Consider the following 25,297-nt stretch of genomic DNA (forward strand, 5'->3'; position numbering starts at 1 on the left):
ATCCATTGAAATAACAAAGTCGTCCACAAGACAATCCATGGTCATTCATGAGTTTAGGTGAAGGCTCAATCATGCGTAAGCTTGCAGCCGCCTCCTCCATCTGAGTTACACCACCGATTTTTACATGAATAATGGAATGAGGCGGAATTTGGTAAGACGCTTTACAAAAAAAAAATTTGATAGCTTTGGTACTGGATCACAATCAATATTTGCGAGCTCAAACAAGGCCTGTTCTTCTTCATAATTAATGTTGATATTCTTCAATTGGCGAAGAGCATTGTTCCCCAACAACAGTTGATATCCATTGATTCCAAACACTAAACCCGTAACATGAATTTTTTATTTTCCAATTAGGATATCCGTTTCGACAGTTCCCTCAACATCAGCTCGTTTTCCACCAGCTAATAGAACACTGGGGCCAGACCGTTCTGCTACAGGGATTTGTAATAATTTACATAATTCAGGAGAAAACCCCGTAATACCTGATCCGGTATCAAAAAAAGCTTCAACAGGTTGATTTTTACAGAAGACTTTTTTGAGAACCAACAGAGATCGGTCCATAGAGGGAATAGTGAAGACTGATGGGTTGGCATGATCCCTTCCAACCAACCCTAAACGTTTGATGGCGCGGTTGTACTTTTCTCCTTATTTCTCGGATTTCCACGTTGGTCGCATGTATTGGCCAAATGAGTCGAACTATTACAGATGTAACATTTGCGAACTTGTAGATCGGGACAGCTACGACCGATATGTCCCGCTTTGTTACAACGGAAACAAATCGGCTCACCGCTAACGGTTCTTTTAAATGCGGATGGAAGCATTTCTCGAAGTTGATCGTTAAGATTCCGTCCAATTTCTTTTACTTCGTTACCAATTTCTTTTTTTAAGTCCTTTAGGGTGCCTTTTAATTCTTCCCGCATTTCCGATGCAAAATCTTTTTTAAATTGCTGCAACTCTTCCTTGGTGACAAAAATGGTGATGGTGAATGAACTACAGGGGTTTGTTATGTCATTACAGGAATTCCGGGGGAGTTAATAGCTGGTTGGGCCAGAAGATTCGCCTGACATTGAATTTGAACTAGTTTCATGAAGTCTTGCGTGTTGTGTTCATCGGGTTTGAGAAAAGGATAAATCTTCTTAACCAATGATCGATTTAGGCCACGAAGTAAGTGCTGTACTTTACTTCCTTCACTCTTTTGTGGGTTGACACAAGAACAAAGATAGATAACATCATGGCAATAACTGATGGCTAGTTCTTTTTCACCTTGATATCGAGAGCGTATTTTTTTTCCAAATCTAGCTCGTAGTTCGGAGGTTTAAACGCAATTAAAAACTTGGCACGAATTTCCCCGAACAAAATTGGGCGGGGTACAACACGTAAATACCATCTGCGTGCGGTACCATCAAGACTCATACCAAAATTGTTGAGTTTTTGTATAGGACTCCAGCCGTTATATCTTGAAATTTCTTCAAAGCGGAAGAGCCAGTCTACCGCGTCTTCTTGTGGATCACTCCTAAAGATGGGAGAATCCCGTTCTCGGTGTCTTGGTACGTGAACATCTTCATGAGTTGGTGGCCTGGACCGAACAGGAACATGATCTTCAATGTGAAATGCGTTCCGGATACGTGGAACAGGAATATCAACGTCATTCTCACGAAATAAAACTTGGCGTCCTTCCATTTCAGCACAATAGAACTTCTCCTTTTAACACAGTGTCAAACCAGATTGCGAATCTAAACCATACCCTGCATCTCCACCATGTCACGGTTTTCTGGACTTTAGGTTTAGATCGCATCCGATGAATAATATTAGGAGTTGAAGCTAGATTTAAAGCTGCTCAGCTGAGTCAGACTTCAAGCATAGCTTCCACCACCAACTCAATACTACTCAACCTCGTTATTTACCAATATTTAGATAGAGATAAGAAGACTTTTGAGAAGATCACTACTCTCGTTTTTAGTCCAGCTCCTACTAACTACTTTTTCAACACCCCCAACCCTTGTTTAACAGAGCCACCATCAACCCGACGTTAGAATACGTTAGAATACCATGAATAAGGGAGGAGTAAACCCGACGTTAGTATATCAGGAATAAGGGGTGAGTCAGAATACTAGGAATAAGGGATAAAAACATATATTTCTTAATGGAGTCGAGAGAAAAGGTAAACACAAATTCTACGCAGAAGGAAATGAAGGGGAAATGATGTATGCAACGTTTAAGCGTACAAACTCGTGATAATATATAGGAATAATAGGTATTATATATTTTATAGCAATAATCCGTAGTAATACGTATACTGTTTACGAATTAATAAGAAAGTTTGTGTTGGCTAGATGGTTAAGTATTGAATCGTTAAAAGACCGGAAAAGAATCGAATCTTTGTAAGACCCTATCCTTTAGCATTGGCGTATTTATCGTCTGCACGTTAAGACGCAGTCTCAGAGACCTTATTGTCACGATCAGCAAAAACTGATCGAACGATCAAATCGATCTCGATCAGAAATCGATCACCACAAGTCTGAACTTATACAATTATACCAGAACAAGATTTGAAACATGCGCCTTATTCTTACTAATCCAGTGCTATACCGCTGAGCTACCCAGTAATTCAATGATACGTTTATTTACACATCGTATAAACCGTTCTGAACATGTTATTTAATAACGAATAATAGATCGTTAGCGTAGATTTATAATAATAATAATAAATCCATTCGTAGAAATAATCGAATCAACTAGTATTACGTTAAATACACAAAACAATTTAATCAAAATAATTTTAGTGAAGTTTTACTTAACTATACATGCTAGTCAGACTAGAAATAGAAATACTACACTTTACTAAACTTTAGTTTTTAACGTTTAATAATTGTTAAATACTAAGGTAAAAAGTAACTTTTACTTTACATAAACGTAATTTATTAATAAAAACTAAAAAATTCTTACTTTCGCTAAATTTGAATCATAGATATCAATAATACCAATCCAGTGTTATACCACTAAGCTAACCAACACTATTCGTTTAACTATTGCAGATTATATAAACCATTTAATACATGATATAATACCATTTAATGACGGCAACATGCCTTACTACGTTTGGCAACATTGTGATTCTAAAATAACTATTATTCTGTCAATCAGTAGAATACAGAACAGGGTCGAGACCGTCACCGCTACATCCCAGTGGGACTATCCCGGCCCTCTGATTGGCTCTCTCAACCCTTATACCCTTCCATGTATTTCTGCTTTCCGCTCCCATATTTTCCTGATGCACACAGCGTGGTTTTCCGTGGGAGTGGAGTTCGCGCTTTGATTTGTTTGTTTCCTTGTGTATTTATATTATTTACATTTATTGTTTGCTGTTTGTTAAGTTTTACAAATACAAAATTTTTACTTATATCAATTGTTTTTTTTCATTTTATATAATAGACTGAATTAAGTACCGGTGTGTTTTCTTAAATTAGTGTAAATTGGGCCATAGGCACTAGAGCAGTAAAACATCCTACGTTGCACGTTCTCCACAAATGCGAAAATCTCATTTGTGTCGAAGTTATATAGCTCTTCACAAGGGCTATCCATTTCTGTATAATTTATTTAAAAATATTTATACAAAAAAATGTTTTAAAACAATGAAAATTGTTCCTTAAGTCTATAGGATCGAGTATATCTCTAGAGCGCAAAAACTACAAAAAACGTCTTGTCCAAAATTTTTTTGTTTATTAAAATTATCTTAATTTTTTACAGAAATGGATAGCCCTTGTCAAGAGCTATCCATTTTTGTAAAATTTATTAATTTTCGTCTTATAATTTTCCCGCAAAAAATTATTTAAATTTAACGTATTATTGGGGGGGGTGGGGATTACCGGATACCCGCTTAACCGCACCGACCTACCTGAAAAATGGCAAATCGGTTTACTCTTCCAATAAGTAAGCTTTAAGCAATATTTTTTCAGAAATGGATAGATCATATCAAGATATGTCCACTCCTATAATTGTTAAAATTTTTGGACTTATAGTTTTCCCGATTCTCTCAAAATCGGGTTTTGAAACGGTTTTTCTCCGGCCCGCACCAACCCAGTTGCCCATGGGTGATAATTCACAATAAATCTAATTGAAACATACCGATGTTTAATTCATTCTTGTTTTATAAATTGAAAAGCGATTTAATAAAGGTGTAAATAGTGTATTAGAATAAATTACAAACAATAAAAGTAAACATAAATAGTATAAATAAACACACGAAAAATAAACAAATGAAGGCGACAGCCCGACGAAAAAATCCACACACGCCCCACACACACCACACACCACAAGCAAAAGGGGTGGAGAGGCTTTAGGGTGAGGAGAAGGAGAGAGCCAATCAGAGGGCCGGAATAGTCCCACTGGGTATTGATGGCAACCTAGTTATTTTTGAAACTAAGTATTACTATTACTTTTTACCGAGTTTTCGAAAAAAAGTAGGTAATACTATTACTAAATACCTAGTTTTATAAAATTACTAGGTAAAGTAGTGGCCGAAAAACTAGGTACTAGGTAATAGTAAAAAGTAGCGGCAAGAAATCTAGGTAGTAATAAAAAACTAGGTAGTAATTTAAAACTAGGTAACCTAGTTATACCTAGTTTTTAAAATACTATAAAAATTAAATGACAATACGAGCAGTTTGATTCTTTGATTATTCTTTCTGTATTTCTTCTACAACTTGAGTTTTGAATAAGTTATGAATCTAAATTTCTGTTAAACCGGCACAGAGTTTCAGATTCAAGCAAAACGGAAGAAACGTTTGTTTTTTTCCCTTTGCAGGAAAGGCCACTACACGAGAAAAGACGCTCTGCTGATGCGGAAGTTGCGGGCATGGCCTGGTACTGCAAGGCAATTGGTGCTAGAGTGGGAAATCTACCCAATTTCTCTTTCCAAAATTGAAGGACATCACATTTTTGGCTGAATTCTCCTTTGTCGATCATTAAGATGTAATCTTGAACTTCTTGTTTCAACTCCTCCTCTTTTGATACGGTAGCTGGAAGTGATGGTGTGTTTACAAGCCTTCGCCTCTTGAAATGCTGAGGTTTATCTGTAGATTAAAGGAAGAATCAGTTAATTTTCGAAATTCTATTCAGGTGCAGCTTGCAACAGTTGCAAGTGAAATAAAGTTGACTCACTTTAGGATGTGACAATTCCAATGAAAAAATGCTAGACAAACTAAATAAGTCCCTGCAATACAATTAAATACATTACAAAACTAACAAATGCTTGTAAAATAGCCATTTATTTCATATTCATACTTAAACTTTGAGTTATTCAGGTGCAGAATTGCATGTAATTTCCAATAAACAGTAGATAGACTGATAGACTAACTCAGTCAGGCGTCAGGCTCTGTCAGGGAAAGGGAAAAAAGGAAACAAATGAATAGCGATAAGCGACAAATTACAATTAACAGAAATTTTGAGTTTTTAATCATTTGACAACAGTGTAAAAAAAAAGTCAAATTACCTAGGTAATGTTTTTCTTATTAATAGGTATTTTTTTTTTAAACTAGGTTTTACTATTACTAAGGTAGCCCGGAGAGAAACTAGGTAAAGTAGAACTAGGTAAAGTAGTGAAAAAAAAACTAGGTATTACTAGGTAACTAGGTAATACTAGGTATTACTACCTAGTAATGCCACCAATACCACTGGGATGTAGCGGTGACGGTCTCGGTCTCTTCGAGACCGTCTCGTGGAGACCAAGTTGGTCTGATTTGCCACTTGACATGCCCCAGTTCAGTATATTTGTGTCTCTACATTAAGTACAAGTTAAGTAATAACAAAGTAACTTTGGTCGGGTAAAATAGACTTTATCCCTTAATCTTGTATTTCGGTTTTCGATGCAGTAGCAGTATCAAGCGCCAGATAGCGCAGTTATAACCCTTTTTTCCCCTCTGCTAGGTTGTCGGTTGTCGCTAGGTAACAGCAGAGTCATAGAACCCTGGTTGGTTCACACTGAGAGGAATCCCTATAGAGCAAGAGCGAAGCGCGTACCCCCCTTGTTTTACGAACGCACCATATGGTTTTAAGATAGCTTTTGCGGCTAGAAGCCATGTTTGTATCGAGATACAAACATGGCCACCAGCAGCAATTTCTCTCTTAAAATAGTAAGGTGCGTTCGTAAAACAGTAGGGGGTACGCGCTTCGCCCTTGCTCTATACCGCGTTTCGTTGGTCTGTATGTCTAAAATTTCGACGGTTTTGGGGCGGGGCACAGGGGTGGAAACTAGAATCAGAGTCATCTATCGAGAGAAACTGAGTTATTCAACGGTAATTGTCAGTGTTTCTATTCATAGCCCACTGGATGTAATAGCTAAAGCCTGGAGCTTCCCTATCTTGCCCGTTCAATCGTTTTGACGCACTCCCTACCTCCTTTTTTCCAACTTGGAATGGACTTCAGCGCGTTCTACTGGTGTCGAAGAACAACATTTTTCAAAATATAAACATGCCGTTTTTACAAATACTTAGCTATATATATAACAATTGTGTTTTACGTTTATTTTCAAATTTTTTCTTTGTTGTATGAATACAAATGCAATGTAATTATTTTTTGAAATTTTCGTTTATTTAATGTAAATATTGTATAAAATGGTGCTAACACTGAAAAAAAAAGGCAAGAATCAGATAGGGTCTGAACCTAATACCTATTCTCATTTAATGCACTTGTCAGACGCGTTAACCACTCAGCTATGCTATACCTGAAATATATATAACTAATAAGATAACTCTACTACTAATAAGAATAATAATTAGTCTTTTTGGATTGAAAATTTTTTATTCTTGATAATACAGGGCCTTTTCGTAACTTGACGTTTAGCAATAATAAACACAAGATAAAATTGATGCTTAATAATTTTTGTTTACTTACATCCTTGTTATTCAATTAAACAGGAGAAGACTTGCAATGAAAAATATTCCAAACCCGTAACTTTTGTCTTCAATTTCAACACTTTCAAAAAGTAAAAAGAACTCTAACATCAAAACGCTAAAACGACAACTAACTGTTTTGTTTGTTTTTTGTTTTGTTAACGATTGTTCAATGAAGTTCCAAGAATCTTTGGTGGTGGTGCTAGTGTCCATTCGAGAATAAGCTCCTCCCATCGCCGGAGGGGTGAGTCACTTTTACAGTTCTAGACTTCAGGCTTGAACTATTACATTCAGTGGGCTATGTTCTATTCGAGCTTCAATTTTTCTGGTATCGTCTGCTCTGTTCGTTTCCTTTATCACTGTTGTGATTGGCTGTTGAAGTTTTCAAACGTGTTTCCTGATTGGTGCACTTCACATCACATCACATCACCCGCTGGAGGCTCTGACTGCTATTTCCGAAATTAGACAAAACGACAGACGATTCCCCCAATGTCGTGAACCAACCAGGGTTCTATGACTATGACTCTGGTAACAGTAACTATGGATCGGCCCCGATTAGCCATAATCGGGTTAACCACCCAGCCCCGCCCCGGGAAAAGGCAATCGGGCTGAATCGTGGTTCCATTTCGTCATCCAGGGCGGGGCGGGGAAAAAATCGAGGTTAACCCGCCTGCCCCTACACCATTTGCAAAAATGGCGCCTGAATTTAAACTACGAATTTTGCTCGGGTTTTTATCGGGGCAACCAGGGTGAACTCCCCGATTTTCATCATAATAATCGATTTTGACTCGATCGATTATGTTTTTACGTCGATCGATTGATTGCAATCGGGGTTGCAGCCCCGATTAGGCACCCCAATACAACCCCGATTGAGATCGGGGTTCAAAAATGTTCACCCTGAGCCCCGAACGCCCCGACCTGGGCCCCGAATTTCGAAACCCGATTGGCAAAATGCACCCCGACTAGGGTCGGGGCCGATCCCTAACAGTAACACATCACCGCCATAGGAGGTATTCAAGTTTACAGGCCTTAATCATCAAGTAGGCCTTGAAAAAACAAGGAAATATTTATCCGGCAGTAGAATCGTCTGTGACTCTGCTAAGACAACAAAGCTAGAGACATCGAATATTTGTATTTATAGAAAGGATTCTTTAATCCAAAAGGGATTTCTCTGTTACAGGAAATGTCTCTGTATGATGACATAGATGATAATAAAGCAAAGACTGTCACAGGATGGTCTTCAGGAATCAAGCTTTTACATTCTCAGCTACACTTAAAAAAAGCTATGGTAACACAGGTATTCTAAATTTATATCTAAATTGTTCATTCAGACATACAGTTAACCGTAGTTTCTTTAGCCGAAACGAGAAGGGATTCGGAGATCTGCACATACTTCCACACCTGCCCCTGCTACCACCACAGTTGAATTACGAGTTAAAAATGAGCCAGAGATAACAAAAATTAATATACATCAAGCAGCTCCAATTTTGACAACAATCATTCCTAAGCAAGAAAAATCATCACTATTTGCAGAATTAGAGTGGGATCCCAACTTGGAATATGATCCGTTACATCCAACTGACTACGACAAAATCATTAAAGGTATGTAAATTTTGTGAATCTTCAAGAATAGCAAGTGATGGTTAATAGTTTGGATGCTCTAGAGAGAAAGGAGAGACGAGGCATCGAGATTGAAATAGAAGAAGCTGAAAAAAAAAGAAAACCGAGAGAGGATCGTGATGTAAAGCCAAGAGACAGGTAAAATAGTGGTTCTGGTGTTCTTATAGTATATATTTGCATAACCTTTGGGTGCTTTAGGTCATCTGTAGGGGGATCTGGCTTTGGGGGCCGCTTACATTGTGATGACGAAGATGAGCCGATTGTCAAAAAGTCTTCGACTTCTGGTGGAGTTGCCATTGCCCCACCTCCTTCACTCCAAGACATATCATCCCCATCCTCCTCTTCGGTCAGCTCTTCCGCAAGTGGAGCTGGAGCTCTTGGGGTTGCTGCCAAAATCATGGCGAAATATGGATTTAAGGAAGGTCAGGGACTTGGACGACAACAGCAAGGTATCGCAGCTGCACTTCAGGTCGAAAAAACAAGCAAGCGTGGAGGACGTATTATCAATGAAAAAGAAATAATGCCTCCGCCCCCACCTGTGGCACCGACTGCTCCAAAAGCTGAATTGACGATTGCCGACATCATGAAGAATCCATCGAAAGTTGTGTATTTGCGGGTATCGTAAAAGCAATTTCGAAAAATAGATGATTCTTCCTTCTTTCTCTCTATGCAGGGACAAGTGTATAAATATATAATTTTTTCCCTCACTATTAGAATATGGTTGGCCCTGGAGAAGTTGATTCAGACTTGGAACCTGAAGTTCGGGAAGAGTGTCAAACTAAATATGGAGATGTCAATAAAGTCGTCATATTTGAAGTACCAAACGCCGAAGAAGAGGAGGCTGTTCGAATATTTGTTGAGTTCAAGCGAGTGGAAGCTGCAGTCAAAGGTAGATAATTGAATTTATAACATACAACCTCAGAAAAATTATAACGTTGTTTTCTTGTTGCAGCCGTAATTGATCTCAATGGCCGATTTTTCGCCGGTAGGCAAGTGAAAGCTGGATTCTATGACGTAGAAAGGTTTCTTATGATGGAATTGAATGACTCGTAATCTTTACAAAATAAATTTCTAAATCACAAAAACAATTGATGAACGAGGGCCTTAAAACGTTTTGTTTTAAAATGAAATTATTTTTATTTATTTTCTTTTATTTATTTATCGTTAATAGTCAGAGCAGATAATTGAATGCTATAGTATAGAACCCCGAAAATATTTCATATAGTTTTTATACCTAGCTACGACTATAGCCCTGGGAATGTTAGATTGACTAATTTACGATTCTCCGTTCTTTCCGTTTCGTTCGAAGCCGTTTAATATCGAAGAAACTGGTCGCAAAAATCAGTCGCTTGAGTCTACGGCCCTGACGCTTTTCGTAAAACTGGTTGATATACGAGGTAAATGCCGTATCAATCGTAGCACGAGTTCTTGGCCGAAAGCCCTGTACTGCAGGCCGACTGCCCGTAGCTTTTACGGAATGCATGGTTCCGATCACGAAGGAATCAGCCCTTATTTGCCGTAATCGGGGTCCGCGACCCGAGAAAAGCCATTCGAAACGATCAGGTGAGTACTTCGCCGAGCGGGGTAGGGCGTGACAGGAATTGGAGGTAACTCCTGAATCCATTTTTAAAGATTGTGACCTTATGGGATTAAACAAATCAATATTATATTAATTATATAATTTTTAAATGATCTTAGTTTTAACGAATAAAACAACAGACGAATAAAAAAAACATTGGCTAATATATCCGGTCTAATTATTTTTCTTTTGTCATAAACTTACACACGTTAAGTACAGCATACCAAGAACACACGGAATTCAACGTGAAACGTGAATGTTGATTAAGTCGGTAATACCGGTTTTGTTTCAAGAACTTTTATCAATTCACTGGGTAAACATCAACTTCTAAACACGGACGATTCACTTTGATTTAAATTTAGCCATCTAGGGTTTAACAATAGAGTGGTTAATCTTACCTCGGGGTCAATCCACGCGAAATCGACCAATGCTTGTGGCGACCAAGTCATCGATTTTTTAAATTATAAAATGTATTAATTATTAATTAACATTAACATTTTAAAAGGGAATAAAAATTTTCAAATACAAATTTAAAAAAAAAAAATGAAAAAGTGAACTTTGTAAAGAACTAAAAATTACATTGCACTAACTGATTTTTAAAAAAATTTATGCTAATAATAAGTACTGTACAACTAGCCAAATAAAAAAAAAATCCGCAAAACACGAAAAAGTAAAAAACCTAAAGCATAGCCGTTAGAAAGGCGACGCGGGCTATTTGGACGGATTCACGACAGCATCTCCTGGAGGTTCTTGTCGTTCAGTGTTGCAATTTTTTGGGGTCCTTGCGGCAACTCTCATTGGTTTTCCATGCGGCAAACTAAAATTAAAACTAAATTTCATGTAAAAAATTTTGCAATGACAGCAGATTCCACTCGTTAATGCCAGTTGGCAATGGCAGAGTCAACGATGTCATTAATATCCACATGCAAATATAACTCTAAAATACGTAGTACGTGTAAATTTTAGAAGACCGAACTTTCGCCAAATGAAACACATTTAGTAAAAACTCGTTGACGATGATGCAGACACGTGTATTACTTCTTGAAAACCGGTAGGAATTAAACTTTAACCGGCGGAGACGACTTCTCCGTAGTAGAAACAGAAGAACAATTAAAATCACGAAGAGGAAAAAGAAAGAAAAAAGCGGCTGAAGGAAATTTCTAAAAACGTGATGTAAGCTATTGTAGCTGAATTTGAAAGGAAACTTGGGACGGTAGGGAGAAACATCGATTTCGAGTTACGACTAGATCATGGGCATTTCGTTTGAGTTAGCCCAAGCTAGACAATTAGAAACACGTAAATAGAACAATCAACGCTCGTAAACTATGAACAATGGAGGAATGTATCTATTATCGAAACATGTTTTGCTGTGTTACGTCGTTTTCAAATTCGGACCAGGCGTCGTTCAGTTCCATAAAAATCATTTTTGCTATTTTTTCGTTGTCAGTTCCAGACTACGGATAAAAATGTGTACGATTAACTTATGATGTGTCAGTACACTAATTGCAAATTCCTAAACCTGTTTGTCTGGATGAACTGCCAAGCAAGCCTTGCGGTACATTTTCTTGACATCCGTGTGCGACACGAGTTGGTGCATCCCCACATCTTGCCATTTAGTGCCTTCCCAGAGAACGGTATGGAGTGAACAGAGTAAAGCCCGAATATTACGTTGTTTTCCTTCCGTCCAATCCATTATCTGCCGTGGTATCCAATGGAAAAAATTTTACTAGATGAATGCAGATGGGAAAGGAAGCATGATTTGACATTATACTAACCTTCAATTTATCTGGATCTATGTCTTTGGCTAGTTCTTCCTTACGCATGGCATTGATGGTTTTGGGACCAGAATCCCTCTTCGTGCTGGTGAAATCGAAACCCTGGGTTCCCAACAAATCCCCAAACATATCACCAGCCACTTTGGGTCTCGGTAAGCCGCCACCTCCTTTACCTAGAATTCGAAGAAATGCAAACAGTTATTAAACCCCTTATTTCCAGTTTTCAAATTTAGCTATTACTGTAATCGTTGCGACCGAAAACTGAGTCAAAATTTGTTCTAGAATAATCAGCTTGGGCTTCGCCAGGTGTTTTGGCAGGATGATGCGTGGAAGAATTTGCAGACGCAGAAGAGTTTGAGGTGGGATGTGGGCGAGTAGTCTGTGGTGGTACACTGTTTGACCATAAGTTTTGTGGCTTATGAAGAGGTGACCCACTTAACGACGTCGACGGGCTCGTAAATGACGCGCCGGACGCTGTTGAAAAATTTGAGAAACCGGTAGCCGGATTCGCCAATCCTTCATAAAATAGCATAATCAAATAATTAAATAACGGAGAAATAAAGATTCTTGTGCAATCGATAGGCAATAAGGGAACACTACTGGAACCCAATCTGCATATTAGTAGTTAAAGTTATAATAGATAACTGTTTTTTATCAGTACCAATATTCATAGGCGGATTGGTATTCAAAGATGAGCCCCATGCCGGTGCCTTGGCCGTATTGGTATTTGATGCCCCGGTTAGCCCAATTAGATTTCCGAAATCAGCGAGTGGGTCCTTAGCTTTAGTTTCCAAATTAGGGGTGCTCGAATTGCGAGGAATGTTGGGTAATGTCATAGGTCGAACTCCGCCACTCGATGTCTGTTTAAGGATTGAATCCCAATTACCCAAAAGAGATTCGTCAGGCGGTTGAGACTGCTGAACAGTGGCAAAATTGCTAAAGCTGTTCGATGAACTCAGATTATTAATTGGAGTTGATGAAATGCCTGCGGGCGTTCCCGCTAAGGGATCAAATGGATCCAAAGTAAAGAAGGGATTGGCTGGGGCTGCAGTTGGAAGAAAAGCTAAGGTTGCAGCGGCCGATTCCGTCGAGGAGTGAAGTAAGTCTTGAAGAAAATCGCCATTGTGACCACCTCGGCTCTCGGTCAAAATATTACCAGATGTGTCGGATGTCAGGTTCAATAACCCGCACTCTTCATTGGCCAACGCTCGGTTGGGTAATGAACTTGTAGATTCAGATCCCAAATTCAATAGATCTACATTCAACTCCTGTGAATAGAAAAAAACAATGTGGAACCAAGGTAATGACAGGTCTTCTTATGCAACAAAGAAGAAAAAAAAAAAAAAAACCTGGATGGGAGAAGAAGGTCGGACAGGACTGATTGACTTGCCAACCAGGGTAGGCTGTCTGTCGGCAACAGGCTCTTCAACATCCCCAACCTGGGTGGGTTTACACGATGCTTCTACATCACTGGGATTGCCCACGCTCACATCGCAAAACGTATCGAAGACTTCGTTAATTTCTTCTCGAGATGCGAATAGAACCATTGCGTTTTTTGCAACGTTGTCGTTCGTACCTGGAATTCAAGTTATTTATCATTATTATTTTCTTTTTAAATACGCAATAATAAAAAAGATAAATTGCAGAATGGTTACCCCATGGTTCGGGTTGAGCGCTGCGCTCTTGATCAAGTACGAAAAAGCTAAGCGAGGCTGTAAAATTGGCGCCATGAAGATCTCCCCCCTCAGGAGTGACAGACACTTCGTCAAGTTGATCGCGGGACAATCTTAGAGTTGTTTCTTCCTCGTGAATGAAACCAGTGTGAATTTGAAACTGGCAGATCTTTAACCCAGCTGGCCTGCCCTGTACGACACCTCCGAGTGTATTGCGTGCATGATAGACTGCAACTGTAATATCGCCACATACAGTTGTGTTTAGCTGCAGTATAACCTAAGGTTCCAAAGACAACATTTTAATTTTCAGGTAAAAAACGAAGAAAAAAGTAAAAGTTACCTTATTTTCTGAAACGTGATAAACGCGCATCCGTTCATAGTCAGCCAAGGTGGAGAGCAGTCGTTGATCACCTTGAAAAATTTCCACATACGGGCGACATCCATCCCGGTTTTTCGTAAAAATAGGGACTGGACTCAAAGTTAAAGTCGCTAGAGTGACGGGTTTGTGATGTGGCCGTACAGGATGTGGTTCAGCCAAAAGACTATGATAGTAATGAAGGTAGCGATACTGTGAAGCATTAAGACCGGGAGGGCAGCGTTTTACTGCGAACATTTGTAGTCCTTCTTCAATCGTACGAAACAACTGAGTATAAAGAAAGAGGGCTGCTACAACCACTGCCGATGATGCCTTTCCATCCATACAGTGAAGAACGCAAATATTTTTGGAGTCCCGGTCAAGATAGTTATACATGCTTTTACACAGGGCATATCTGAAAAATGGGACATGTCAGATGAGTTGATGATTAAGGCATTACGAATGTCCTATTACGTACAAAGTTCTCAATGAGGGAGCTTGACGCTGAGGCCAACCACAACAAACCAAATTGTTGAACTTGGTAGAAGGGTATGAACGTCCGGAAACATTGTACACTGTATAATGCACCCCATGTCGGGCATCGAGAGCATTTCGGACATCGTCAATGTGGTGGCGATATGCAGATTCAATTCCTTCAGCTGGAAATGACGTAACGATCAACCGTGACGTGACATAGCTAAAATCAAGCTCCAAGCGTGCCATACTTTGCTGCACTGTTTGCATCACTTTCGTGGATGTATCCTGGAAAACATCAAACTCCACATTATTAGTATAAAAAAAAAAAAACTCGTAATAACATTGCAGTCCACCTTGAGGTTTTTAAAAAGACTTCCTGCTCCTCCTTTTAAAGAAGATAATAATCCTAATGTAGGTTGAGAAGCAGTCGTTAAATGCATAGTTGGAGCAGGAGTAGGCAATGTCTGATGGTTAGCAGAGGGATTCGGAGGTGGAGGGCGGCGAGGTGGCTGAGGTGATCCCTGTGTTGCGATTGGCGCACTCGGACGACTTTGTGGCAGCGGCATGGCTGCTTGACTTGGTAGACTCAACATAAGTCCACATTTCAACTGGTATCCTCGAGTTTCTCCTATAGCTGCAAGACGGTCAAGAACGTCAGTTATCGTTAAACGCATTCGTGGATCCACCTAAAAAACAAAAAATCAAATTTCCCCATTTTTTCAGCGTGTTTTCAACCATTGTGAGGTACTTTCAACATTCCACGGATAATATCGTGAAAGATATCGTATCGGCCGTCATTGCTCGGTAACATAAAGTTGCCGTTGATAATCCGCAACTTTGCCCCATCTTCAAAAGGGTGCACCTAGTGTTTAAAAAAAATTGTTTTTTTTTTGGTTTTTTTTTGTTTAAGGTTCTTCAAACTCGCAAAATAGTAAGTCTACTTGATAGCAAAGCACATAGAGTACGCATCCTAGAGCCCAAATGTCTGCTGCGGTAGTTATAGGAAAATTACTCCACGTATCTATCATTTCAGGGGCACGGTACACTGGCGTAGTATACTTCGCCATTTCTTCTTCAAGTAAACCACGTTGAGAAGCTGACCAATCTGGACCAGGAAAATATCTAAAAAACAATTATAGTTACTTGCAAGAATAGCTCCAATACATAAAAGAACTAGCACATATAATAGAGGCAAACATAAAATAGAAATTGCATTTAAATGAAACCTACTGCTGTGTTGTGGCACTTCCAAAATCACACAACTTCATGATACCATCAGCAGTGAGAAGCAAATTTTCAATTTTAAGGTCTCTATGGATTATTGGTTGCTCTTGGCTGTGAAGAGCTTGAACAGCTTTACAAGTTTGCCAGAAGACTGAAGTTATTTCTTCTGGGGAAAGTGGGGTGTTTCGAATTCTCAATGCATCAAGCATAGTTCCTCCTGAACAAAATCAAACTTATGAAATTAAAATTATGTTAGACTTGAAAAGCATAAGTAAGTATTGATACCAGAACAAAGCTCTGTGACAACTAAATATTCTTTTGAACCTCCTCCTCTGTCATTACAGCAAGCAGAAATAAAATTGATCACATGGGGATGACCAGCTAGTCTTTTCTGAAAATTATATAAAACTATAATGCTGTATTAAATTTCATTTCAAATCCTGGCATTTACTTACCAAAAATGCTACTTCCTGTATAATGCTTTTAACAGCATCTGAATCAGCTGCAATAAGTCTCTAAAAAAAACAAGTTTCGTCAGACATGTCAAATGCAATTTATAAAACATAGATTACTTTTAAAGCATATTCCTGGTTGCTCTGTATATCTTGGGCAATAAAAACAAAGGCATATCCACCTGCAGACTTGTAAATATATCATACATGAAAAATTTTGACAAGGCAGTTAGTTGCACCTTCTCCAATTTGACGTTTTATCCGAAGCTGCACCGAATTGACATTGACCAAAGCTCCGATGAGAGGATTCTCGGCAGCGCCATTGTTACTGTTAGCACTAAAATAGTTAGCAGCTGACTTTAAAAAATCGGCCATTTAGAGGATGAGGAGGTTGAATAAAAAACTGAAAAAGAATTAGCACGAAAGACGTAGCCGCAAAACTGGTTAATTTGGAATCGTCTCTTCGTCTTCCCGTATATACCAGATTACCCCTGGCGGCAACACGCCGATCTTCCCGCAAATCACCCTTCCCTTTAACAGTAAGCCCTTTAATATTCTGCCATAGTAGACCAACTAGTGATGCCGAATATCCGGACAAATAAAACTAATTTCATAGGTTAGAAAATACAGGCAAAAGAAAAAATGTAGTTTTTAAAATGTAATTTTTAATAGTCAGTTAATTATTTACTCGCCAAATTAAAGCTTCAACCGCATTTCCATGTGAATCCTATTTAGTTTTATTTTAGTTGGTAATACAGCAAAAGCTACGTCTACACTAGCATTTCTTAATTTAACCTGTTTTTATATCCCGATGTCGTTACATCTCTTCCAATGTGCACAGCTTATTTTCGTCAAATGCATGATACAATAACGATTTAAAAAATTCACAAAAACTGTCTGTTGTTTGAGAAAACATTTTCAAAGAACAAAATTCCACAATTTGCTTGAAAGAAGAAACAACAAAATTGATTACGATGTTACCGCTGAGGCGCTGATGAACGCTATATTTACGTCAATGCAGCTGTGGCGTAATTACGTGACGGCCCAGCGCCGATCGATCGATTTCAATATACTTCTTCTTCAGTGAGTTGCTTACGGTGTTACAAGTTCAATGTTATGGGAATAAAAATCCTTTTGGTATGAATCTTGTATACTGAACTGAGATCAATTCTAAAATTTAGATTTGGAAACATGATAGAAAAAAAAAATACAATGAAAGTTCCTCACTATGCAAAAAAGATACTACATTAGCTTCTCATTTTCGAAATAAACATAGCGCACGGCAACAAAGAGTTTTTACAATGCTTACATTCGTTAAACGATCATAAAGATTAGTTGACCATTTCACATTTTCACTAATTAAAAACAACATAATTAAGTGCACCAGATATAGTTTGGTTATAAAGTAAGATGTATAAACCTTCCACTGCTGATCATCTTTCAAACATTATCCATCTTTTGCTTTCTCATCTTCCTCCTCTATGGGTGTTTGAATTTTACTCATTGCATCTGTTGTGCCAAAAATCCCCAAATAGTTTTTGTTTAAAAAATTTAAGTTCTTCAAAACTAACCTTCAAACTGGTGTGGATACTGAGCTGCTGCTTTAGCTTTGATGACTTTAATTCTCTTGAAAATATTCTCCAGATCCTTTTTTACTTCATTCAGAAGCTGAGCATGTTTTTTGAACTCAACATTTGCTTTCTGCAGATGAATTTGAGAAAGAGTGTTACAGTTAACTAGCATTTCATTTGTCTTCTCAAACCGCTGAAGCCTGTGGGTGTTAAGATAAGAACTGGTTTTTAAAAAATCCTCAAATTAACAACAACTATACTTTTACATCTGTTTCTGTGCTCGAATGATGTGTTCTATGTCATGTTGGTTTGTGAATCCTGCACAACCTTGAACAAACACTTCAGCTGGAGTAAAATTTGAAAAGCATTCAAAACCCAATTCACTTTCATGCATGGACAGGAAGTTTTCCATCTTCTATTTCTAAAGAGCAGGAGAATTATTTATTTATAAGGTAGAAAACACTAGTAATCAACCACAAGTAAAACTTGGTACTAAAAAACTATATTTTTTTCCCCAATGGATAAGCATACCAGCTATGAGATGAATGCCACAGTTCTGTTATGGTTATATCAATTATATTATGTCCTGTTTACATCCACAAGAGACAAGATCACAACAAACAAAATAAACACATAATAATTCAGGTTGGTCGCGCACGCCTAGACGAAGCCTATGGCAAAGCTGCACCGCTACTTTTTCTGTAGAGGTGAATGATAGTTATCGTCTAGCTGACACTTATTCAGTAGATGAAACTTATTGTCTAGCTGCCAGTTATCGCAGCCATTATTTACGTTTATTGTTTTTGTTTTTTTCTTTTGATTTGGTTTTAAAGTGAGTTGTATTTGTGTTTGTATTTTTAAAATCTATATATATATGTTTAAAAAGAATAAACTTTTTAGTGAAAAAAAAATTTGCTGTATTTTATTTCTTTTAGAACTACGAAACAAATTTGACATTAGAACAGAAGTAAGAATATATTATTATTTGATAGGTAATATTAATGAATTTCTTACCAATTAACGAATTTTATTAGGATTAGTGAAATGTATAAAATTTTTACAGTGTTACTCAGCCAAAGCTTTAAATTTGCATTCAGTGTGTTGGCTGCGTTTTCCATCCACGTTGGGAAGTACACTTTTTGATTAAGAAGGTAATCTATTGTGGCATTGTAAAAAAATTAACACACTTATCAAACAGGTAACTTATTTCACAAAATTTTAATGTTATAGCCCTGACATCACTCTTTTATTTTCCCTTTTCCAGGTATCGGAATCCCACTAGGTTGACCGGGGCAACAACCAACAATTGAATAGTCAATTAGAAAGCAACCTTCTTAGCCTACCATCAATAACTAAGACTATACCATTAAAGCTAATTATGTATTTTTCAATTTACAAATGTAATTAAATAATGAAACAATCAAAACAATTTGTTCGTGTCACTCTTCACTCATTGTATTTGCTTTATGCTGTTTATGAATAAAACACTTGCTGCTTACTCTTTAAAATACATTGAGTTTTTTTTTATGTACTTGGGTTTACATACATTCGACTGTGTTATACTTTGTTATAGAATATAAAAGCGAAGAAAATTATCTATACCGATATTTAAGAAATAATTAGATCGAAAGATTGGTGTTTCTGTGAAGAGAAACTCTATGGAAAAATTCAATTACTTTATCAAAAGAAAATTTAGTATTTGTATACATTCTACTGCGAGACTAGAACACTGGACCAAGAATGACAGATTTACAGACGTCAGAAGCGCTAGACCATACCATTGAGCTAAACGGGTATTGCAATAAGAACAATCCAAACGCACTATTCAAACCATCTACGATACCGTTACACCGATACATCGACGATACGCCAATAATCGATACGATATATCTAGTATCTATAGAATTTCGATGTATCCCAAACACTAACCAAGAATAGAAAGACTAAGATCGGCCTATACCTGCTGAGAGGATGCTCAAAAACCATGCTCGTCGATGCCGCAGGCTGGCGCTGCCTCTGCGGAGTAAAAAAATTTTCGTGATTTTTCCATTTCCCTACTGATTAGATGCTTCACACACCCGGGAGATGTGAGAAAAATAAGGCATCTAATTTTTTAATTTTTATCTCTTAATTATTAGGAAAATTTTTTCCTTTACTTATTCATTTCAGTTGTATTGTTCCAGCCTTATAAATGTATATAAATTTCTGTACTAAACCGACTAAACCCCATTTCTTCCTCGTTTTCTTGATTGTTTTATTTTTATCGTGAAACGCTGTACCTCAAGTCAATACAGAATTCCCAAATTGCAACGTCATTTTGATTTTAGTCCCAAAAAATCGGGATTGAAAAGGAGCCCTAGTGGATTTACATTTCTAGCACACGAACTGATAATATGATATGTAAACGTCAAGAAGCGTCAAAGAAGCCGTCCATCAAAATGAGCAATCTAACCCGGCTTTTATGCCTGGGGGACGCCATTCCAGCGAGCGTAAAAGGATGAAAGAAATGCCCCCTCATTTACATGTGTGTGCCTAAAGTTGTGTCAAAAGTGAATGTCATTAAACTTAGATCGTTGATTTGTATTTGACACACACTTCTAGTCGACCCTGTTTCTCGATTGAATACAAATTGTGGAAACTAATACTTTCCTTCTTTGAATAAGTCTATGAAAATTCATGTGAACACATTCGGATTGAAAATCCATTAGACATGTTGTTGATTTCATGTGATAAGTAGAATAGGAAAAGCAGAGCAAATCAGTGTGTATACAAAATCAGCTGCATCATGTAACTGCAAGAGTTTATTATCAAGTTATTGGCAATCACGGAAAAATATTTATACAAGTCGCTTTGGGCATTCATTAGAGAAATACCCCTTCAAGTGACACTAAACAAAAAAAAATTATTAATTATAAAAAATTGTTTTAAATATATTTTGATACTCACTTTAAAACATTTTGAATTTTTTCTCCTCCTATCCTCCGTTCTAATTCTTTTTTTTGTTGTTGTTTTTTTTCCTTTGGTGTTACATCATGGACTGATATATGTTGCTCTTCTTCTTCTTCATACATCTTTCCGCCATCCCCGCCAACACCAACATCCTCTCCCAAGCAACCCAATCCCCCAAACACACCACCATCCACACGAAATCCATCCACTCCCCCATTCACACCACCATCCACACCCAAGCCTCCCCTTCTATCAGCCACACCCCCACCAACATCCTCAAACAATTCTACAATTCCATCCGAATTTGATTGGGGTGGTGTTAGTACATTATTCATGATCTTCCTCCAAAAAATGTATAAAATTTTAGAAAAAAAAATAATTCAGAAATTTTTGTAATACACGATAAAACCTTACTTTTTATTAAATTCTCTAATAAGAGTCCTGCAGTTTGTTAGTTTTGCAGGAATCCATTGATTATCCGTGTCTGGATAACCTTTAAATTTTATTTAGTACCAGACACGGAGTAATCCTTCTTCATTGCGGTACAAGCTGTAATATTACAAAAACAAAAGAATATAAAATACCTATAAAAAAAACTAATAATAATTTAATGTATAGGTAAAAAATTAAATTTTTTCTTGGTTAAAAATTAACACCCCAATTCGGCGGCCACCACCGAGAGCGAAGCAGGAAAGAAAAAAAAGCGAAGAAGAAAATAAAAAATTATTTGGAAAAGACTCTCCTAGCATTTTTGGACTCTCGCTGTTAAAAAAGGAAAAGAAAATACTATTTCGTGTACACAAACGAACGGGAAAACCATTCCCGAGTGATCACCATCACACGCTTTATAAAGAAAAAAAAAGAAACGTGTAATAGAAAGCAGTGGGGACATAAACCGCACGAGAAAGGACACTGCTCTAGGCCAGGAAAAGGTTTTTTTTTTCTTAAATAAAAATAAAAAACAATAATGATTTTATATTTTCAAAAAAATTCCCTGAGGGAGGGAGTTCAATAAATCACGCAACTTGTGTTTTTTCTTCTCTGTTTCTCTTCCCTCTTAAAGAAGGGAATAAAAAAAATTCTTCATTCAACGGCAATTCATCATCGACCCTCTGATGTGTGTGTAAACGCCAAGGCCGCCCGTGTTTTCCTTGTTTCTTGTGTAATTTAAAAATCTACTCGAACGTTATCACCATTTTGTTTGCGGGAAAAAAATACGGCTAGAGGTGTAGAACGTGGGAGGATCGTGAAATCGCTTACAGCCCTCCCCCCCATCTAAACGGCCAAATTGAAATTAACCGAGCGGAAATGTCACGAAGGTTATTCAATACCCAAAAAAAATGCCATCGTAAATCCAATTTCCAATCAATAAAGGAAACATTCGAAATTGTAACAATACTGTGCAAAATAAGCGTGTGTACATAAATGGACGTAGCAGTTGCCTTAGTGGAAAAATTGCAGCTTCCCACGCGGAAAAAAAAAGCACAGTAATTTTATAGGGACGTTGGCAGACGTTGGCATACATTAACTCCCCAACATCATCAATCAAATCATAACCCCCCTAACAGTAATTTTAATCTAGGCAAAAAAAAAATTTAAATAAAAAAAAACTTACCCTCGATCGACGATCTCCTCTACTTCGTATTCCGGATCTTCAGCCATTTCAAATTGGATTGTTCGTAGCACTAAAACAACAAACGTCTTTCCAAGAAAAAACAGAACAGCAAATGATGGTGCAATGTGGTCTGTTGACCAATTAGTTTCCCCAGGGACTATGCCTATTTGGAAAACCAAATGGGCCATCTCTATTTTTAAAAAAAAGGTATTGTGCAGATGTTCTCCCTAAGGGATTAATCCCACTCCGTCAGACATTTTTAAATTTTTCAATAAAAAAAAACAACGCTGCAAAATTGTAAAAATTTGAAAATTGTCAACGTTGTTTTACTGTGATATGTAATTCACTAGGAAAAGTCAGAAAGAATACAAAGTAAACAATACAATTTGTAAGCCAACATCAAAATATTGCAAAATAAGTGTAAGGCAATAGAAAAGTTTTTTATTTCTGTTAATTTGTATTGTATTTTAATACATTTCCAGATATGATACAGACTGTTTTTATATCAAACCAACTTTCCTTTCATTAAGAATTCTTGGCTATTTTAAAGTTAGTTTGTACTTTAGTTTTCGACGGTAACACCAACAACTTTCTTAGTCGCTTACTCTCTAAGTGAAAACGAACTTTGACGTATTCCATGACTAGATATTTCAGATTGTAGTCTCTGTGTTCTTCACAGAAGAGTGAAATAGCATGCGACTCTGAAATTTTGTCACAACAAACTTCAAATGAATCTTGCATGTAAATGTGATTGAGATTTTTGAAATGTGACTGAATTATTAGTTCAACAATCCTAATGGTTTCAAAAAAGGTACTGTAACGTAAACTGGATAACTGTTGCGGATCACGACCCGCCACCTGACGGAAAATTAACTAGGTCGGGCCGACTAGTTCGCAAGCCCACTATTTTTGATTTATAGTATGTGTAAGGCCGCCAGGGGTGCTGTGTTCAGCGTCTTCTTGGTGGCCGATCTCGGTTAATGTTCCTTCTTCGCAATTGTTCAACAAGGTAGAGCAGACGCCATTATAAGTTGTGTCAGAATCTGAATAAAAGCTAGAGAATCAGCAACAATTTACCTGAGTCAAGTGTCTTCAAATCAATAATTACTTATCAGGTATTATCAGTAAAAGTAATTATTGTCAATAACCATGATTTCTCATTGCTGTATATTGGTCAGCTGTAAAATCTTTGGGTGAATCAAGTTCAGTGCAACGCCCCAAATTCTTACAAGCTTCACAAGCAGTTAAATGTTTCCTTGTCTTTACTATGTAACCACAAAGGTCATATACCATAACGTTTGATTGATTGACAGAAATTCAAGTGCTATTAGAAGAATACAATTGTGCCAGACGTACTCCTTCTATCTTCCGAGTGATTATTCCCTTAACTATTGTGGATAACAGAGCAATCTGCCACAAATGTTATTCTTACATGAAGGAGCTGCTTCAAGAAGGGACAATTCTCCTTTACCCAGCCTTGAACATGTGGAATTCCAGGATTTGTGTGGATTTTGGCTTGACGACCGCCAAATGGCAGTTCAATCAGTTCAAGATAGTGGTTTTCAAATGATTTTTGACCCTATAATTAAAGTTTTTGAACCTAATTCTGCGATTAATTGTCAAAACATACGCCAAGAAATAATTAAAGTGGCATCTGATAGACGCGCTTCTATTTCCAAAGAGGTAGCAGGGAAACTCTTCTGTGTGAAATTTGACTGTTGCACACCGCTTGATCGTCATATACTTGGAATAAACATCCAATATGCTGAAAAAGGTAAAATAGTTCTAAAAACACTTGGAATGATAGTAGTATATGGGAGACATTCAGGAGAACATGTAAAAGAATTGATTCTGGAGTGCATCTCCAGTTAAGGGATTTCTGCTTTCAGATTTATTCTCTTACAACTGATAACGGCAGCAACATGATAAAATCTGTGCAATTTTTCTTAGATGGCGACGGAGGAAAAGAAGACATTGATTTTGATGAACTTGACATAAATAATGACGAAGAAAAAGAAGAACTTGTTATTAACGAACTCTCGGAAAGCATTCGCGATGTTGTGCGTGGATTTCGGTGTGCAGCGCACTTATTACAAATCGCAGTGCTGGACGAGTTTAAATTGAAATCTGTTAACAGATTAATTGCAAAAGCCCGTGCGGCGATGAAAGCTTTAAAAAATCCGGTGTTTATGGTTTCGATTCGGCGTAGTTAACTGAAAAAACAACACTTGATGGGAAAACCACGTGTAATATAAATAACTGTAGTATGTCCCTTTTTTTGAATTATGTTTTTATAACGACAGGTGGAACCCGACATTTGCGATGCTAGCTCGTCTTCTTGAGCTTCGGGACTTCATCACCGAAACAGAAAATTCTCGTGCAGATTTAAAGATCAGTGAGATTCAATGGATTGGCATCCAGGGGATATCTTCCGTTCCCGAGCCGGCCCGAAAAGCATCAGTCAGGTTACAAATGGAACAGCTGACCATAGGGGATTTTTACTAACTGTTGACGTCGTGTAAAATGGAGGTAGAAGAAATCGACACAGTATTTGCGAAAGCTTTTTCCGCGGCTCTTCAAACACGGGAAAATATGTTGATGGATAATGACATTTTTCGATCAGCTATATAACTAGATCCTAGATTTAAGGTTAATTGAAATAAAATAGATTCGCTTTGTATAACTAATAGTAACTTGTTTTGCTTATTAAGTAATTCTATCTACTGATGAGAGGGTAAAAGCCAAAGCTTATTTGATCAATCCGTGGCAAACTGTCCATCAAATGAGTTTAGACAGAGAATCTAACAATAACTCTTTCCCACACGGACAAGTTGAGTCTTTCATTGAGCCTCTTGATAAGTTGGAATCAGCCTTGCGGGAACGTGAAAATTCAATCGTTTCTCCAACATTCACCATTGAAAACAAACGAATCGATCACCGTTTGGAAAACTTTGAAGGTCACCCGTGAAGAAATGAATGAATGCGACTGAAAATGTACTGGAGTGGTGGTATAATGCACGAACTGACATGCCAGAATTATTTATTCTTCTCGAAATTGTTCATGGGGTCCCTGTTACTCAAGTCAGCGTAGAAATATGTTTCTCTAGCCTCAAGTTT

At 37.6% G+C, this 25,297-nt stretch overlaps 4 protein-coding genes and 2 long non-coding RNA genes across 9 annotated transcripts; 2 read left to right on the plus strand and 4 right to left on the minus strand.

Moving 5' to 3' along the window:
- Positions 1–4,658: 4,658 nt before the first annotated feature.
- On the minus strand, positions 4,659–6,931 carry LOC116935726. The gene is made up of 4 exons (XR_006644570.1): positions 6,892–6,931; positions 5,284–5,374; positions 5,161–5,212; positions 4,659–5,072 (listed from the first exon to the last, which is right to left on the minus strand). It is a non-coding gene; the product is annotated as an uncharacterized LOC116935726 (long non-coding RNA).
- Positions 6,932–7,877: 946 nt separating this feature from the next.
- On the plus strand, positions 7,878–9,569 carry LOC116928389 (splicing factor 45). 2 transcript variants are annotated; one of them, XM_032935470.2, is made up of 6 exons: positions 7,878–8,178; positions 8,249–8,492; positions 8,555–8,648; positions 8,709–9,126; positions 9,225–9,399; positions 9,463–9,569. In XM_032935470.2, the coding sequence occupies exons 1-6, from the start codon at positions 8,074–8,076 to the stop codon at positions 9,561–9,563; spliced, it is 1,137 nt and encodes a 378-aa protein (XP_032791361.1). In that variant the 5' UTR covers positions 7,878–8,073; the 3' UTR covers positions 9,564–9,569. The 2 variants fall into 2 exon arrangements, with proteins under 2 accessions (XP_032791361.1, XP_032791360.1); XM_032935469.2 differs by having other exon boundaries at positions 7,880–8,187.
- Positions 9,570–11,099: 1,530 nt separating this feature from the next.
- LOC116929624 (cyclin-G-associated kinase) lies at positions 11,100–16,574 on the minus strand. The gene is made up of 17 exons (XM_045171563.1): positions 16,285–16,574; positions 16,166–16,227; positions 16,049–16,108; positions 15,879–15,984; positions 15,600–15,810; positions 15,311–15,491; positions 15,118–15,231; positions 14,723–15,055; positions 14,371–14,654; positions 13,878–14,307; positions 13,520–13,814; positions 13,214–13,440; positions 12,526–13,132; positions 12,105–12,380; positions 11,865–12,037; positions 11,609–11,785; positions 11,100–11,543 (listed from the first exon to the last, which is right to left on the minus strand). Exons 1-17 carry the CDS (start codon positions 16,418–16,420, stop codon positions 11,439–11,441), a joined length of 3,777 nt encoding a protein of 1,258 aa, XP_045027498.1. The 5' UTR covers positions 16,421–16,574; the 3' UTR covers positions 11,100–11,438.
- A 184-nt stretch (positions 16,575–16,758) lies between these two features.
- LOC116929625 (kxDL motif-containing protein CG10681) lies at positions 16,759–18,315 on the minus strand. Its single transcript, XM_032936897.2, has 4 exons — positions 18,148–18,315; positions 17,883–18,037; positions 17,617–17,816; positions 16,759–17,554 (listed from the first exon to the last, which is right to left on the minus strand). The coding sequence occupies exons 2-4, from the start codon at positions 18,026–18,028 to the stop codon at positions 17,493–17,495; spliced, it is 408 nt and encodes a 135-aa protein (XP_032792788.1). The 5' UTR covers positions 18,029–18,037; positions 18,148–18,315; the 3' UTR covers positions 16,759–17,492.
- A 2,031-nt stretch (positions 18,316–20,346) lies between these two features.
- LOC123470409 lies at positions 20,347–22,282 on the minus strand. The gene is made up of 4 exons (XR_006644081.1): positions 22,181–22,282; positions 20,980–21,114; positions 20,563–20,903; positions 20,347–20,503 (listed from the first exon to the last, which is right to left on the minus strand). It is a non-coding gene; the product is annotated as an uncharacterized LOC123470409 (long non-coding RNA).
- Positions 22,283–23,017: 735 nt separating this feature from the next.
- Positions 23,018–24,863, plus strand: LOC116928498. Of its 3 annotated transcripts, XR_004397271.2 has the most exons (4): positions 23,019–23,295; positions 23,359–23,954; positions 24,131–24,426; positions 24,484–24,863. XR_004397271.2 is itself a non-coding variant. In XM_032935589.2 (2 exons), the coding sequence occupies exons 1-2, from the start codon at positions 23,600–23,602 to the stop codon at positions 24,391–24,393; spliced, it is 618 nt and encodes a 205-aa protein (XP_032791480.1). In that variant the 5' UTR covers positions 23,019–23,599; the 3' UTR covers positions 24,394–24,863. The 3 variants fall into 3 exon arrangements, 1 of the variants encoding a protein (XP_032791480.1); XR_004397270.2 differs by having other exon boundaries at positions 23,018–23,954; XM_032935589.2 differs by having other exon boundaries at positions 23,019–23,954; positions 24,131–24,863.
- The last annotated feature ends 434 nt before the right edge of the window (positions 24,864–25,297 follow it).

The sequence above is a fragment of the Daphnia magna genome, linkage group LG3 (assembly GCF_020631705.1).
Source record: "Daphnia magna isolate NIES linkage group LG3, ASM2063170v1.1, whole genome shotgun sequence".
Taxonomy (NCBI): Eukaryota; Metazoa; Arthropoda; class Branchiopoda; order Diplostraca; family Daphniidae; genus Daphnia; species Daphnia magna.